General features: G+C 37.0%; 1 protein-coding gene across 2 annotated transcripts in view; it reads right to left on the reverse strand.

Moving 5' to 3' along the window:
- Window positions 1-15,859, reverse strand: part of VPS41 (vacuolar protein sorting 41 homolog (S. cerevisiae)) — a 97,166-nt gene extending 81,307 nt beyond the window's left edge. The window contains exons 1-2 of one of the 2 annotated variants that reach the window (XM_010072683.1): window positions 15,835-15,859; window positions 2,128-2,235 (exon numbers count right to left, since the gene is read on the reverse strand). In XM_010072683.1, the coding sequence (XP_010070985.1) occupies window positions 2,128-2,145 (18 nt within the window). In that variant the 5' untranslated portion in view covers window positions 2,146-2,235; window positions 15,835-15,859. Of the gene's footprint in view, window positions 1-2,127; window positions 2,236-15,834 lie in introns of those variants that run through there. The other variant, XM_010072684.1, reaches the window with a different exon arrangement.
- Between the last annotated feature and the right edge of the window lie 1,896 nt (window positions 15,860-17,755).

Genomic DNA, 17,755 nt, shown 5'->3' on the forward strand with positions numbered 1-17,755 from the left:
CTTTCAGCATTACTCAGATAGTCCAGGCTCCTCCATTCTCTGTATTTCACTGCATGTGAGCATGCTTCATTGCAACCTATAATGAAATGCTCAAATTTACAGGCACTGCTAAGCGTGTCAGTCAGGCAGCACAATCTTTAAAAAATAACCTTACAGAAAGTCAAGGTTTAAAAGGATTTATCAAAATGGAATTGCTTAAAATGAAATTTCAGTTCAGGCACTTAAAATATGAAGCTACATTAAAAGGAGTCAAAAAAGGGAAAGAAGGGGTTCATTAGAAATTCATCCCCTGCAATGCCTTTCACTCCTGCAAGGTTGCCTTTTTTCAGGAAGAAAAAAGTCCCCCAGGTAAAAAAATCAATACTGGTTAATAAAACATCAGGTGTGCAGACATAACTAGGTATGACTATTCCACTGCACAGGCCTGCTTGAATGCACCAGGTGCCATGACGATTAGTCATCCAGTGCAGACAGCAAGCGTGGTGAAAATATGATGCTTTAGCAGTGAAAAGAAAAAAAATAATAATTCTGGGGGGAAATTAGTCTGAATACAGAAACCAGATTTTCAAGATTCTCAGCAAAGTTAAACTGCTTTAATCAGGGGCATACTTTACATAGCATGGTATAATTTTGCTAATGATGACTCTTTAGCAGGGCTTTTCCTGCTCTTTTAAGGGAAAAAGAAAAAAAAAAACAAAACAGGACAAAACAGAAAACACCCTCACAAAACCTATAATCCAGCTTCATTTTTAAGCTCTCTCTTTTAAGAGACCTATTCCTAAAAGAATCTAGTACCTGGCTTCTAACAATATTGATCCTTCTCATAAATAGTGCATCCAGTTTGCCGGAAAACTAAAAGTGGTGGGATACTTAAACAGCTTTTCCGTATTGTCACTCTTTGTGACGTTACAGTTAAAGCTCTATCTGTGCACATCCTTATAGAAAAATCCTGTTCATCTCTCAGCATTCAAAATTTACCTGAAGCTCAGGAAAAAATGGTAACAGAAACAGACCACAGACCAGGAAGAAACGCTTGCCAATTTTCCAAATATCTGTGTAATTCTAAGTTGTCAAAAACATTTTAAAAAGACTTATTGTTTTCATTCACACAGTTAAAATACAAGCTTCATCTTAAGAGCCTCTTGAGCCATGGCAACAGTCCTTTGAGTAAAAGAAACACAGCACAAGTCAATCTAAAAATATAGACAAATAATAGATAGATCTCTCAACAACAACTGTTAAGGAGCTGTTACTGGCTGTGAAAAATTATACATTCAGAAAACAGCTATTATGTTTTACATACTAACAGTTAATTGAAAAATCATTAACTCAGCTTCGGACATTCCTCAATATTTTAAAATGCTCTTCACTATTTAGGAAAGAGAACTCAGAAAATAAAAAACCAATTGTTTAAATCACTAAAGAAACATATGAAATTTCTTCCTTGTAAGAACAAAGGAATGAGTCTTTCTAAAATTTCTTCACTCTGCACTGTCCATCACTTTCTCCCTTTCATTCTCTGATATGTCTCAAACCCTACCAGTATTAGAGCATGTGCATTCCTTCCTTGTTTTTAACATATTGAATCAGGAAAGGGGAACACGGAAGTGTTAATATGACACCCCCTCAAAAAAATTCAACCAAACAGAAAAATAAAATTGTAATTACTTTCTTCTACACTGTACTAACAGAAACTCAGCTGTTTTCCACACCTGAATATATGCTAAGCTGGCCCCCAGCATAATCAAGTCTGTCTTCAGCAATTCAGGCTGTAAAAATAAGCACAGTATATGCCAAATTCCTTTCTGAATAAAAGAAAGTTGTGACTATACACCAACTCTACTTTGTAACACTGTCCGTAATTAAAATCAAGTGGGCTTTTTCCAAGTAGCTTAAGTAAACATCCCATCTAACAGATCACTGCACCCTGAATGCTCACCTCATTTTCTCACTGACCAAGTGCGGATTGTTCAGCACAGGTTTACTGTGACTTGCGTTTTTTTGTTTGCACTGCACCTCTAGATTTGGCAGCACTTCAAAGATAGAAATATACTGATGCATTACAAGCACAGTAAAATATATAAAAACAAGCAGAAGTTCTATCTCTGCCACAAAGTAATGTAATACCTTCTCATGCACCGTCATGCAGCTGGCTGCATCCTTCTGGAGAATTTCAGTCACTCCATTAGAAAGCCGTTCGTACTTCAGCTTAGGTTCTTCTTCACTCTCATCTTCCTAAATTTTTTACCAGTGCAAGGAAAAAAGAGCAAGAGAAAAAACAAAGATTTAGAAGCTTATTTTAAATAAAAACAAATGAAAAGATACCCCAAAACTATCACATGACAACAGGCAAAGATGGATCACTGCTATCTCTTAACAACAGCCATTACAATTAAAAAAAAGCCAAACTTCCACATTTTTATCACTGGGAGGGACTTGGGTTGTGCATTTTTGTTATTGATTTCTCTTTTTACTCCAAAGTTCTGGATGCAAACAAAGACAGTACAGCAGCATATCAATTCAGCTGTAAGAGGCACTTAGTTCATATCTAAAAAGCTTGAAAACATGTACATGTGTACTTTGTTACATAAAGTTAGTCATTCCCAATTTAGAAGAAAAATATAAAAGGGATGTATATGGAAAAACAGATGATAAAATAAAGTGTGCCACTGTAGCCACAATTAACTCTAAGCTGAAGCATGCAGGTTACAAGAAACTTCAAGACCTTTACAAGATGCTGCACCTCTGTAGGAAGGATAGAGGCAAAATGCTGTGAACAAAAATAAAAAGAATCCACTAGGAATAAGTTAATTGTGTAAAACTCACCAATGGGTTTATGTTAAAAAACAAAAAAAAGAGTATAAATACGTTGTTGTTGAACTGTCTGGGAAAAGGATATTCCTATGGATCACCTGTATCATCTGCAGGTTAGTAACTTTTTCTGGTAGATACCGAAGCTTGCCTCTCTTTCTCTTTTCAAGCAGGTTAGGCATTATCACCCGATCACTACTTAGATGCAAAGAAAGATGATGCATCAAGGGGCACAGAGTGAAGAGAAAGGAGACTGAGCTAAAACACACGAGCAGCAAATTCACTGATCAAAGAACACCCAACGTGTTTATCTCTTAAGAAAAGAAAATCCAAGGTGCAAGATAGCTCTCTGGTCGCAGACATCTATCTGTAACAGCTGGCCTGCTGACGTACAATGCCAGAGAGAGATTACAGCAGCTTCAATAACCCTCAGTTCAGACTCTACCTGCACAGACATACACAAACCCCTGTGTATCCCTCGGTCCTCACTGGGAAATATTATACTTGCAGTAACAGCCTCCTCCACTCACTCGTAGTTCTCATGAACACACCAACACGGAGTGTCTTTCCCACATAAAACACGTATTTCATTCCTAAGCAACCCGGCTCCACGAGGGCCGTGTTCTAGTAAAGGAGCGCCTTTACTTCCCACCAACCACTGCTTTCCGATCTTTAGAACAGAAATAAGAACGTACAGTGCCAGCCTACGGCAGAAGAACCATATTTATGTAACATTTTCTTGCAGCTAGTGTTATGGAAAACAAATTTGGAAGAGAGACACATTAACATGTTAATAAAAGATTTTTTTTTTTAAACTGCCTTTGGAGTACCGAAGCCAGTCTCTCCCAAAGTAAATATTATGGCCATTTATGTGCTACCATCACACATAGTAATATGCACGTACCTTTGTACAAAACACATAAAAGCCGTATGGACCTATGGAACCATTCAGTATTTAGCTCCATGCTTATATAAATATGCTGCAAAGAGAGGCCCTTTTAAAATGCTATTTGAGAGCTTTATGACAGAATACAAATGAGATTAATATAGGGATGTCAGCAGTCCATGACGTAGCAGTCTGAAGTGAGGTGTCAAAATGTCCACCAAGAAACAATTTTATTCAGTAAATCTAACTCTGAACAAAGTTGTTACCAGACAGAATGACAATGTCAAATTACAGGACTGTATATAAATCAGCCAAACTCCTTGTGCCTACAGATCCTTAATAAATGACTGCAGGGTAGAGGGAGGAGGTGAAGTCCAAGAAAAAAGCATACATGTGATGGAAGAAGGGCGTAAGGAAGCATGCGTCCATTTTACAGCAATTAATACATTACTGCATTTTATACATTGCTTACAAAGATTACACTTGAAATGCATGGGCAATCACTGAATAAATTCATAAAAGTCAAAATTGAACTCCAGTCATCTGGTTTTTATAAGATCCCACATGTTGCTGGTGTCTGGACATCAAATGTGCAACCAATGTGAAAAGTTAATTCTAGTCTCTTGAGTAGTTTGCATAAAAGCATCCATCCATGGACCATTAGATCAAGTTCCTGTAAATAAGTTTTGCCTGTCTTACTTAGGAGTGAAAACTAAGTAATTTTTCCTGCACAATCATATACAAAAAATATATACTTTCAAAAGCCAGTGCACCAAAGCATTCTGCCAGGCTTCAAAAAAACTAAATCAAATGAAAACTTCAAATATTAGGCACAATGATGCACCCATTTCACGCTTTCTTGACGGGTGTCTTTTATGTTAAGTAAAAGTCAAGCTAAAAGGTGAATTGAAATGGGGTGGAGGGACCTTGCTGTAAACAAAACAAAAGAGTGATTTGCAAAAATGCAAGATTTCTCTACTGCTTCAGACTCTACTTCATATATTAAATGTATTTGATGATCTCTTACTCAGAGTACCAGAGTTTAACCATCTTACAGGTATTTTTCTATCAGGAAAAGCTTTTATGCCATTTGAACTTCTAAAGTAAACACAAGCCAGTGTTAATAAAAAGCAAATCAATAATTTTTGTTAAATTTTAATAATCCTGAAAACCTACAAATAAAACCATCATCAGCCTGAGTTGAGATGACAGTTAGATGCGTTTCTATGACAACCTAGAAGAATAGTACAAGTCCTGACTTGCAGTAAAGCTAAGATATAAACAGTGACATTTACCCCATACAAGAAAACTCACAGCTTTCCTTTTTTAAGGGAGGGGTAAAAAAAAAATAAGTCAATCTCTCAACAAACATGGATTTTTACTAAGTGTATGGCAATTTTAATTTAAGAGAAGTCCTTTAAACCACCCTAGAGGATTCCAAATATTTGAAAATAAATTTTATAGCACTGCATCTTGTACCACCATTTAACACTTCTTCTGTATTTTCTGCCCAAAAAAACCCCAAAACAAACCCAACAACAGTAAATTTTTAGATTCTTGACAAATATATTAAGAGAAAAAAAAAATACACTGCACAAAATGTGTAAAGAGCTCCACACATGGCAGCCTTAAATCCTGGAAGGGAAGGAGACCCACAGAGCTGACAGGAGTAAACTACCTTCATGGTTTTGTAAAATAAATAATGACAATTGTTCAAACACAGGAATGCTAATTTGAAACTCATATTCCATTTAGTTTTCTACTTGCCTTTTTCTGCTTGAAGCTAGCAGTCAAATTGCTAAAAATATTCTGCAAAGAACCTGTAAAAAACAGGAATCTGTAAACATTTCCCATTGAAAGCACATTCCCAATTGAATGAAATACTCTAAATTAACCACTAAGACTAATAAAAATCCCTTCCTACTAAGAGCTCTTCCATTTGTCACTGATGAACTCCTGAACTGAAAACAAATTCCTCTTCCCACACCTAACACATAGTAGGTCTGAAACTCGCTACCAAATGTTCTTCTGGAGCAGATTTACAAAACTGAAGAGAGCTGCAGATGTGCAAGGAACTCTCAAAAGGCCAGTGTCACTGCCAGGGATGCTCCTCTGCCCTTCTGAATGCAGGCTGGCAACCTTCTTCATATACGTTGCCCTGTCTTTCTCAGCTTTGCCTACAGGAACAACTGCAGTGGAATCACTACTAGAAAAAAAAAAAATAATCTGAAATCAGTCTTCGCAAAGAAAATTTCCAGAAGGAACCTGTGGGCAGTTCCTGGAGTTATTCCATTAGCCTGCATTTGCTCCTGCAGCGGAGGATCTGCCCACAGGACAGTCTGTCACATGAACTACATGCTCTACTGATTGCGGATACTCTAATTACGTTACGGGCACTGACAGCAAAGTGTCATCCTTCCTGCATGATTTGCCCTCCAAGTTTTTCAAAGCCTTTATGGAAAGAAACGGCGCATACATTATAAGGCAAGTGCCCTTCCTCTTGGCTGCACATCTTCTGTCCAGTCCCAGACAGAATTCCAATTACTATAGGTGGCCATTCCAGCCTTGTTTACGCCTGCAAGTTTTGACCCTGCAAAGCATCTGAACTCAAATACAAAGATACCTGAGGTCCATCACTCAAGCAATTTCAAAGGAGCTACACTCACACCCTGCTGCAACAAGGCCCCGGTGTCACAGGTCTCCCTCAAAGGCCATGTCTTGGAAAAAAAAGACAAAAGAAACAAACTAACAAAACACAGCTCATTTTCATTTTTTCTATGCTTTCTTTCAAGTTCACATCAATTTCAGACACTATAAGAAAAATGCTAAACTAGCTCATTTCCTCCTAGCTTAAAGGCCATTAAAAGTGCTCTGCCTCTGTGTATCTGAATAGTTATTGTTTAGGACACACTCTAAAATTTCATTAAAGAAACCAACCAACCAACCCCTCTCTGCTGTCAAAGTGCAATAAAAAGTACTAAAAAAATTTTAAGTATGATAACACCTTGGTTATACCTGCGATGGGGCAAATCAGCATTCTCCCTCTCTTCCTTGTCGCAAAACACTCAGCCTTCACAAATCCTACTCTTGCCTTATGGTCGCAGGTATCAGATTATCACTTGTATTTTAAAAATTATATGTAAAAGCTTTGAACCCCATATATTAAATGGAAATTGGCGTATCATCTATTTAATATAAGGGATCCAAGAACATTTTTGGACATTTGTCCTCTTCCCTCTACCTCAAAAGCAAATATGCTTTTTGTTTCCTCAAAGCAACTTTGAGTAACCTGACCTGCTATTAACACAGGTTGCACCGAGCATGCATGCCAGCAGCATCTTAACTCCTCATCATCATTTGGAAAGCTCACCTCACTTGGAAATTATGACTACTTCTGGTCAGAAACGGTGGGAGGAGGGAGGTTGGCCTTTGGAAACTTTTAGAAGTAAAATTTGTCAAAGGATGAAAATTACTGAGTCCGGCAAAGAGGACATATCACTATCTTTGTAAAAGACAGCCATTTACTCAAATTTCTTCCACTATAACACCTGATGTCTTCAGTGTTTGTCTCTGATGCTGCCATTTTTGAAGGCAAGTGCCCACAGGAAAACCTGTTGCCTGCCATGCTGACACCGGAGGCAGAAAAACCCCTAGCCCAACTCAGGTATCCTCACAACAAATGGAACCTAAACACTGGTTTTGAAAAATAAATAATAATTATTTCAGATTAAAACTGCTGGAAATTCACAAGACAAAGATTTGACAGAACTTATGTTTTCGTTGTCGCAAAAACGGGAGTGGATTGTTACTTTGTATAATCAAAAAACACAAAGTGCAATTTAAAAGTCCATTCAGTCCTCAAAAGGATAACACCTCAGTCATGCACTAAGGATCTTCAGGTAGATCTTCTTGCTTTTTAAAAAAGATTCCTGTGTTCTAAAATGATGGAAATACCACACCTTCCCTGCTGCCCATTTCTAGGTCTTACTTTGCCTTCTTTTAAAAGAAAGCAAATCCAAAAGCAACCCAGAAGAAAGCACTCCGTCCTCTGCAGTTTTGGCAGATAATACCCACTTGGGCTGAAGAAACAAGTGACACAGAACAAACAAGGAGAACCATAGTAGAAGAATACATAACTATTGGACAGTGCAGCTTCATCATTACTGATTCTCCATCCCTAAGACACAGTTTCCAGACTTGTGCTCCTGTCTCAATGATTAAGGGACTACCTGTGCTATTTTCAGGATTAGGATCCTGACTCAATTTCTCTCAATGCAATCAAATCTCTAACACTAAAGAGATGCCAAGAAAAACTCAGACTAAAGCCTTTAACCTTCAAAAGTCCAGTTTGCTAGGTAGCGTACAAATTGGAACACAATTTTATTGCATGCTGTTGTTTTATTTACTGTGATGAATTTAAATATTGAGCACTTTACCAAGCTCTCTGGAGACTACAACCTACAGACAGAACATAAACCTCATTTCCTCTGTTACTTTCATATTAAAAGTTTGTTCCTAGGCTCTCTGGAGACTACAACTTACAGACAGAACATAAACCTCATTTCCTCCGTTACTTTCATATTAAAAGTTTGTTCCTACAAGAAAACTTTAACAAAGCAGAAAAAATAAATTAGTTGGTTTAAGAATGAGAATAGCACAGAGCATTAATCTAGAAGTCACTGGTTCAAAAGCAGGAAGAGCAATAGTGAATAAAAGCTAGAAATATCCATGATCTTGTTTATTAGCCTGTTTAGCCAAAAATTGGGAAAAAAAAAATAATCCCCCAAAACAATTTCCTTGGAAAAAAAATAATCCCCCAAAACAATTTCCTGCAAGAGAGTCATAATATAAAATTATCGATCTCAAGCAACAACCTGGGTAGTAACTTCAACAAAGATCGCAAATACTAAGGCAGGCACGGAGGGTATATCATTCTCTTTGTTAGAGTCTTCATCACTTACTCAAGTTTTGTAGAACACTCGCAAGACAATGCAAAAGAGCATGGGCTGATGTATTTTGAACTCTATATAAACACAGGTTTTGTAAGAATTAATATAGTTTGGAATAAGTGTTACATTAATTTGGAATAAATAAAAACCTATTCAAGTTTCCAACCTGTACAAGAATCAGTTCCTGTTCCTCAACTGTTGCTACACAAGACAACAAAAGGCATGAAGACTGAAATTTCTAAACCATGAAAACACATTCATGACTTAAGCTGCTAAAAATATTTTCCCCTAATTCTATGGTGAAAATACAGTCATGTTAGCTCAGTGAACAAAGTGAAATGAACAACCTCCCATCCAGTTCCTTTATGGTTCCTCATAACGCAAATCACCAATACTTTCCCAGTATCTGACTGTAAAATTGACAAATACGGATTAGGATGGTAAAATCTCACACAGCAGTTTTCTGTTCTCCCTATGCACTTTCCTCAGGGATTTATTTAATACCTTGACCTCTTTGGGAAAATGCAGATATACACCAGGAGCAAGAAATTAAGATGATATGGCTGCCTGTGAATATGTATCAAAATGGGCTGCATTCACAGTATGAAATGACACACAGATGAAAGGCAAAGCAGAGAGCATTTTATTCCTTTGCAGAACTGTTGTGGTATACAGAAGGTCACACTATATTTGCAGAACACCAATTGAAGATTCACTCCTACAGGTTTGAAGGAGCTGGGCACCAGCCGAGTTGTGAAGCAGAAGTAACGCACAGATGACACACTGTACATGAGCAATCATCATAAATGGCATGTTAAAAAAAATAGTAAAAAGCCCACAGAGTACAATTTGGTTTCACTTCAACTCCCATCAATTTGTCTTATTTTACTGGTAGTTTTATGCATGGCAAACAACACCTGAAAACATTCAAATCCATGTCAGTGTTCAAAAGCACAGGATCAGTCCATCCATACCCAGTACCCCATACCGAGGCAGAACAGGCTGTTTTATCTTCCATGTCCAAAGCCAACTCCAACACTGAAAAATCCAAACACAGTTCAAACCTCAAAGGAATTTCTACTTGTACTTTCCTTTTGCTGAGTAAGGAACTCGGGCAAACATTTGTTTCCCCCACGATCACTACTCAAGCAGCCCAGTTGCCACGTTGTGATGTACTGCATATGAAAACCCTACAGAGCAGTTTCGGGAAGAGTAGTTTTTAAAGTTCACCCACTCACCACAGTGGAAGAGCTAGACAGCAAATAAATTAATTGTCCCGCTACTTTCCTTTTTCCAGCCCAGAGTGTTATTCCACCCAAATGAATACATTTAGTATTTTGGAAAAAGCCGCCTCTGCATACTGTGTTAACACACCACCTTTGGAATTGCATTTAATTTACGTAGCATGCACAGCAGCATTTTTACTTTTTATGTATTCCACAACACACAGATAGAACAGGCACTTCTGGTTAATATTAATAGCTCATTAAATGAAGTATCTAATTTTCACTCAAAACCAGAAGATATTAAAAGAATATAGCAATAATCCATTTTTCCTGCAAGTCAATCCTCTAACGATGTACATTATAATGTTAGTTACTACTCACTGCAAACTTGTTTTTCAAATTAATGTATGAAAATATTCCATTTAAACTTCAATAAATAATTTACTATGCTCATCGTACTGACTCAAATTGATAAATTATTTGCATGATACATTTGCTCATTAATAAGGAGGAGAACTTTCCATTTGGAATTTACATATCTTCTCCTTCCATTCTCCCCAGCTAAAAGGCCAATTTCACTTAATGCCATGCAAGGGGAAGCAATCTCTCTTCAGATCGTGCAGGTATGTGAAACAGGATATGCTTTTTGAGCATTTTCCTCCCATTTTATATTTTTAAAACAACAGCAAGAGAAAAATGGCAACCTAGCACAGAGCTATTCAATAATGAAGAAAAGAGGCATGATGAAAAGAAGTACTTTGCCAAAAGGTCAGACAAAAGACAAAAAAAAAAAAGACAAGTTGGACTGAGGTGCAGTAGCCAAATCCACTTTTTAACCAACCATTTTTTGTTGCAACGGTGATGCTCCTTCAAAAGCTATGAGCCACAGAAGAGCTCGCCTCTTCCAGCCTAATGCTCCACACTCCATGTTAAGAGAACATTTTGATGGAAACAGAGTATGTCATGGAGCCTTTTTTACCAGATGCTGTATTTACTTGAAATTATTTAATTGCTTTGACCTAATCCAGACCCAACCTACAAGACTAAGCTCTGAAGTGCACTGAAAAGGGAAAGAAAACAGTAAGGCTTTTTTAATTGCCTCTTTTAAAGGCTTACATGTTTCCTAACTGTGCTCCTGCTCTGATCAGTTTTCAAAACCTTAAAGAACAAAACCATTGTCAATTTCAGTGGTAAAATATATCAGTGAGGGATATTTCTAAACCACCATAAATTGTTTGAACACTGGGTTAACCAAGAAGTTCACAATACTTTCCTCTCTACAGACTCTTGCAGAATTTATTAATATAGGATTTAATAACTAAAAAAAAATTTAAATGAACAAACATATCCCTTTCAGAGCATACCAGTGATCAAAGATCAGAAAACAAGCCAAAAAAAATGTAAGACCAGGAAATAAAAAAATGGAAGTGCTACAATGGAAACATATGCAACACACATGACTAGCACACAAGTACCTAGTAAAAGAACCAGCAATGTGCATATTAATGCAACTTTTTTAAAAAAAATATTTTTAATAAGTGTTGCAGAAAACTAACATCTGCACCCACCTGTTTTTTTTTTTTTGGCCAACAATACAAAACAAAAAATTTACCCCGTAGTGCAGCACCCACATAAAAATCAGTGAACTTCCTTACATAATCACAGGATCATTTCATGGCACACAGCACTCATTTTATGATTTCACCAACACTTGGTCTCACAAGGGTGCTCCCTGTAAAGATGATACATACTGGACAAGGACAATCTGTTCATAGCCCCAGCAGTAAATTAGAAAGGAGTAGGAAACTTTAACAAATAACTAATCAAATACCAGGATGATAACTTAGCTTTGATTCCCTCATCAAGTAGGAAGGTTCTGGGTTTTGATACGTCATGACTTCAATTTTATCAGTGCCTCACACTCACAAATGGGGTCTGAAACCCTCTCTTTACTTCTGAGAGGTAGGACACTATTGTTCCATTTTATAAGGAGGGAGGGAACACAGACAAGAAAGAGGCAGAGCACAATTAACCTGTGCATGAAGCCTAAGGTTGAGACAGAAGCTGTAGGTCCTGGTGGCACGGTTCCAATTTTTTTTCTGCTATATGCAAGTTATTTGAAATAACTGGTACTAATTTAGGCAGACCAGCAATCTTCCAGGGTGCAATATATGCTTTTACCAGTACAAATTAAGCCTCCATGGGAATGTTTTGTGCACTACATATACAATGAAAACAAAAATAACATTTACCTGACCTCACAAGATTTAATAGCACAACATAACGAATGGTGACTCTGCCATACTGCACAACCACAACACACTGTAAACATACTCTGTAGCAATACAGTGGCATTTTAATAGTCTTTCTTTCGAATTAAGAGACACAAAACCAGTTCCTCTCTTCATAGAATGCAAGCGATTCATGAGTGCATTTGACAATACATGCTGTTGTGTGCACTACTGTACTCTAATTATTCCTTGTTTTAAAGATCAGTTGTTTTAGATTAAAATAAAAAATAGTTTAAATCACTCCACAACAGTCCATTATATAACAGGATTCTCTCACTAAAAGCAAAACTTTCAAAGGAAAAATTACAAGCTGAGTAGCAGCATCAACTTAAATGCAAGAAAAATACCACTGTTCATCTCATCTTACCACTACATTGCACAGCTACTGAAGAAAGCTTAACTATTTACTTTTACATGTATGAGTGTTATCTTTTGCTAACTAGCCAGCAAAATACAAGTATCTGCCTGACAGAAAACAACTCAACCAAGAAAGGCAAGATTTTACAGAAACAGACAAATTGCAAGGAACAAAGTTAATTTGAAACCAGAAATTCACATTCAGGCTGCACGTAATTGATGCAGACTTTTTTCCTCCACAGTTTGCAAACAGCTAAAAGTCAGATTACTCTGTTGTCTTTTTTTAAGATCTTATAAAATGTGACAGTCCAAACATGTAGCTCCAGGTGCTGTAAAATAAAATTAAATAAGCCAATGAAATCACAGTGTACTAGGACTTTTCAGCCAAACCAACCTGCTTGCTCAGCCCCAAATGTCGCATATTTGATGATTAGACAGAGTTGGGAGAAGTAAAGCAAATATACTTCACAAGCACAATTAAAAAAAATAAAACCAAACAACCAAAATGAGAAGATACAAAAAGAAAATAATTGTGCTTCAAGACTCCAGCAGAATTACTTATCAAACCAGGTAGGTTTTTCTCTTGAGAATTAAAAGACTGTGTTAGATATACTGCTTCCTCCTCATATCATGGTATAATCTATAGCAGTCTGTCTATAGGAAAAGAAAAAAACTTGTAATATCCCAGATCATATAAAAGGATATGAAATAAGTGTAAGTTGTACTCTAGTTACCAGGAAAGATCCATTACATTTCTACAAGTGCCGACACAAGTAACTACCCCATCTTCACACTGAAAGGTCTGCTGAACATATGCATCGTATCTGTTAATTAACACCTCCGAATTTTACACATTCTGATTTAAACATCTGAAAAGTATTAAACACTTAAGCAGCCTTAGGAATTCAATTTCCTGGGAAGCAAGAGTTGGAACCAAACTTACAAGGAAGGACTCTTAGCTGATTTACATTCAAGACAGCCAATTTTTGCAGACTCCCCTATTATAAAGCTCTACTACCAACTCTGTGCATATAAGCATCCTGGCATTTGTTAAAGAGCCTGGCATTGAAAAAAAAAACCAACAATTATGTAGCAAGTTAGAATTAGCATCATTTTACTAGGAGCTACTCAAGGAATTATATTAAAAGAGTTGCTGTATAAAAGGGAATCACTGTATGTTTGATTTTTACTAAGATAATGAAGCAGCAGTATAAAAAAATACAGAAAAAAAAATCCATATTTTTGTTTACACATGCAGTTCAGACACAGACATCATTTACCCAAAAGCAGGAATTTAAAAATTACCTTCCTCCATAACACAAAAGACTTCTGTAGTATAACTTGGATATGTGTTATTTGCTCTCCAAAACCCCTAGTAATAATTTTCAATTTTACCTGAAGAATTAAACTAAGTGCAAGACCAATTGTATATGCAAAAATGTCTATGACTATGATGATGTCTACAAAGTCCACACCAAGGCAGGACACAGGCTGCAAGGATTAAGAGTCTCAGATTCTAGTACTGCCACCATAAAAATCCACGCCTGATTATTCAAACTATGAGCCACCCAAAAGAAAACATACAATTTTATGACCACAAAGTGCTAGGAGTGAAGCCATCAGTTCAATCTTGTCTCTGACTATACTTTAAATAATGTGAGTAAGCACTGACAACATTCAGACTTTGTGATTCCACCGTTATTTTCAGTTTCTATCTGAATGATCATTAGAAATAGTCTAATGAGTGATATAAACACTAAGATCATGATCTAGGTGTTCCTGCTCCGGCAGGGGGATTGGACTAGATATCTTTCGAGGTCCCTTCCAATCGCTAACATTCTGTGATTCTGTCAACTGTTCACTACCTCTTTCAAGTACTTCCTAAAAATGGTTTCAAAGTTTCATTTCATTGGATACCTGCGTAGTGTCAAGACACTACAGACTGGACTTACTATTCAAAGACAACTCATTAAAAGCTTTTCATAGGCATTAGAACGACGACTGGATTGTTCTTTAGATCCAACATCTGCATTCCCAAAACGAAAATTTCATTTCTCTGTACATGTGAGATTAACACTAAAAGTAGACATCAACTTTAACAAAGGTCTCGTTGAAACTGAATGACTTTCAATCTTGTGAAAACTACATGATGTATATTTTTTTATCTAATATAAAACCAAATAAAGCCCCAACAACCTGGCAACCCATTTATAATTAATTCTGCTGCAAATACTTGTTTACTATACAAAGCAACATCCAAAATGAAACCACTTCACACCGGGCAAAAAAGTCTGATTCAGGGGGCTGTTCCACTCAGCAACATTAAAGGGCCAAAGAAATCCCTGCTTCTCACCAGGAAAGCCCTACAATGTAACTGCAAACAGCCACTCATGAAAGGCAGAGGGAAAAATATTATCCCAGAAGAAACAAAGCCGCCATCCTCTGCAAACAGACTTTTTTAAAAATATACCACTGCAGTCTCTGCAGTAGCCACTTTCTCGGAAATCCAGATTTCTGCCTGCTTAGTGCTTAAACCCAGATCCCAAGCATGAAGATTTGTCCCTAAGTAAAGAACAGAAAATCTTCCTAACAGCAAGTCCACTCAAGTTTCAGAAGTCTACGAGCCGCTTTCATTTAGATACATAATGAGGGAAAACACTTTGTACGGGAATACCCGGCTCTGTATCATCTGTCCTTGCTGGTGGCCACAACTGAAGCTGCTCAACCACCCTTATTCCTTCCTGTAACCATCCTAGACCACACTAAAGGTAAGTATCTCTTTCCAGGTCTCTTATGGTTCCTTCAATGATGGCAGGGTTAGAGTTAGTTCAAGGAAAAATTCTCAAACCCTCCCTTTCTTTCCTGGACCACTTTTACCAGCACCTACGGCAGGGTAGGCAGACCTCTCCAGAACAGGAGAAAATTTATGACAAAATGGAATCTCAAGAAGAGAGACTCTACAGAACATGATTAAATACAGACCGTGAGGTTATTAAAGTAACAGAGTAATTATTTGAATGCAGCATCACTGCATATATTATTATACTGACAATTAAATTTTCATTTTATCAAAACAGAAGTGAATTTGTCTCTCAACCTAATTAATTTCACTATAATGAGGCAACAGTGGATTTTTTTAATAGCTTCAAATAGCAAATCACAGCTCCTTTTTAACAATTTAAGCCCAGCTTAACATTTCTTGACACATAATACTGGCAAAATTCCTAAAAACAACCAATAAGGTCATTTTTTTCCCTCCGTACTGACAAAGAACTAGCATTGACACAGATTCAAAGCATTTTGAGCAGGCTTACCTCAGATTCATCTGTTGATTCCTCATTAGACCTGGTTTCCTGAAAATTACACAAAAAGGGGAAAATTAGCTCAGGACATACATAACTGAGCAGTATTTCCTCTTTTAAAGTACTTTTAAAGCTTTTTTAAGAGACAGAAGACAAAGTGGTAGCAACACAAAGTTCACAGTTTCCATGCTTTCCATTCATATCCGATCTGCGCTAGCACTTGCAGTCTAGTGCCACACTTACACTCAGTGGCATCAGCTGACTGTGATACTGTTCTCCTTTTTAGGGGTGATTGGATCACCTGAAAATTAGTCTCTGTGAAAGCTTCCCTCCTTCCAGAAGTGACAGCAACTTCTGCAAAGCAACTGCCCATGTCTTGACTTGCAAGGCAGAATACCATTCTCAAGTTATCCACAAACTAACTTGGGTATTCAACTGTTCAGCTGCTAATACAGGTTTATTATAAACTCAAGTAATTCCAAATAATTTTCCATAGAAATCCAGCATTTAATTACTTTCTCCTTCCCATCCCATGCAAATGCAAGCCATGTGGCTTTCTCTTGCCTTTGAAGCAACTGTACCTTTAAAACATCTCTCTCTGGCAAGACAATGATTCTTACTGTCCTACAGAAAAAAAAAAAATATTTCTAAGTCAACTCCTGCTAATCTCTCACCTGTCCACTGAGAAAATCTGCTGATGCAATGCCTCCTCAAAGAGGTCAGCAAAATGAAGATTTACTTAACGTATTTATCGTTATCAATAGCAATAAAAGGTTACAACTAATACGCTGACAGTGAGTGTAAGCGTTTTAGCAACAAAATATGACATAAACAAAGAACGAGCAAGAGAGAAGTCAGCATTTCAAATCTTATGAAGTAGTATTTGGACAGTAACATAAATAGGCACAGAATTTCACCAGAGAAGAAAAAAAAAAAATATAAAAAAATAGACAGTTGCCAACAGTTTAAAGAGAAATGGAATGGGAAGAAAATTTAACACACTGACAACCAGTGTCACTTTTAGTTTATCACATTTATTTATTCTCTATATTTACAAAAAGCACCGATTGTGACCTCCAGGCAAAAAGCAATACTTCCTTTGCATTAGTGGAGGTTCACCTTTAGTGACCACAGTGACCATCACAAGACTAGAGATATAGATGGAAGAAATGCAAAGCAGCATTTCTACTTGAAACTTTGTAGAAGGTGTTACGATGCTTACTGCCATCTGCTTCCCTCATTTTACTTACTACAACCAAATCCATCTCTAGAACACACATCCCATAGAAGAGTTATCTGTGTCACCTATATTCACGACATGACTTAGGAAATTGCAAGGAGAAAGAACATCTGAGTCAAGGGAAGATGAAGAGGGAGTAAACTTCTGGCACCTGTTTAAGCTTAGGTTTGACTTTGCAAGTAAAACTGTTTGTCAGTCAGTTTCACGGACGCTACTCACAAGATGCAGTTACCTTTCAGGTAATGATTTTGTTGCATATAATCTTTGTGCATCTCAAATTCTACTTAACAATAACCAAATGAGGACAGAACTAAAATATTGTGGTGTCACATTGTCAGCCTATCAGACAAGCTGGAGCAGGACATTAAGTCCAATGCAAAATATCACCGGATTCCTAATAAAAAAACTGCCTTTCTCTCCTGAATACCAAGAGTTACCTATTCAACCCATATAAACCAGAACTATTAGCATTACCATTTCAATATTTTTATACAACTCCCAAAGTTTCTATCAACAGGATAATTTGTTTAAAAAAAACCAAAAATCTCTTCTCCCAAACAAAATAAGCAATTACAGCAAGTGTCATTTTTGCTCGTACACGAGTCTTTCTAGTGCAGCTACACCACTTACACTTTTTTCCCCCAATGGTTCTAATTGCTTTGGCTATTCAAGAGGACACAAATGTAGGGACAG

Source organism: Pterocles gutturalis, unplaced genomic scaffold, assembly GCF_000699245.1.
Source record: "Pterocles gutturalis isolate BGI_N339 unplaced genomic scaffold, ASM69924v1 scaffold21347, whole genome shotgun sequence".
Taxonomy (NCBI): Eukaryota; Metazoa; Chordata; class Aves; order Pterocliformes; family Pteroclidae; genus Pterocles; species Pterocles gutturalis.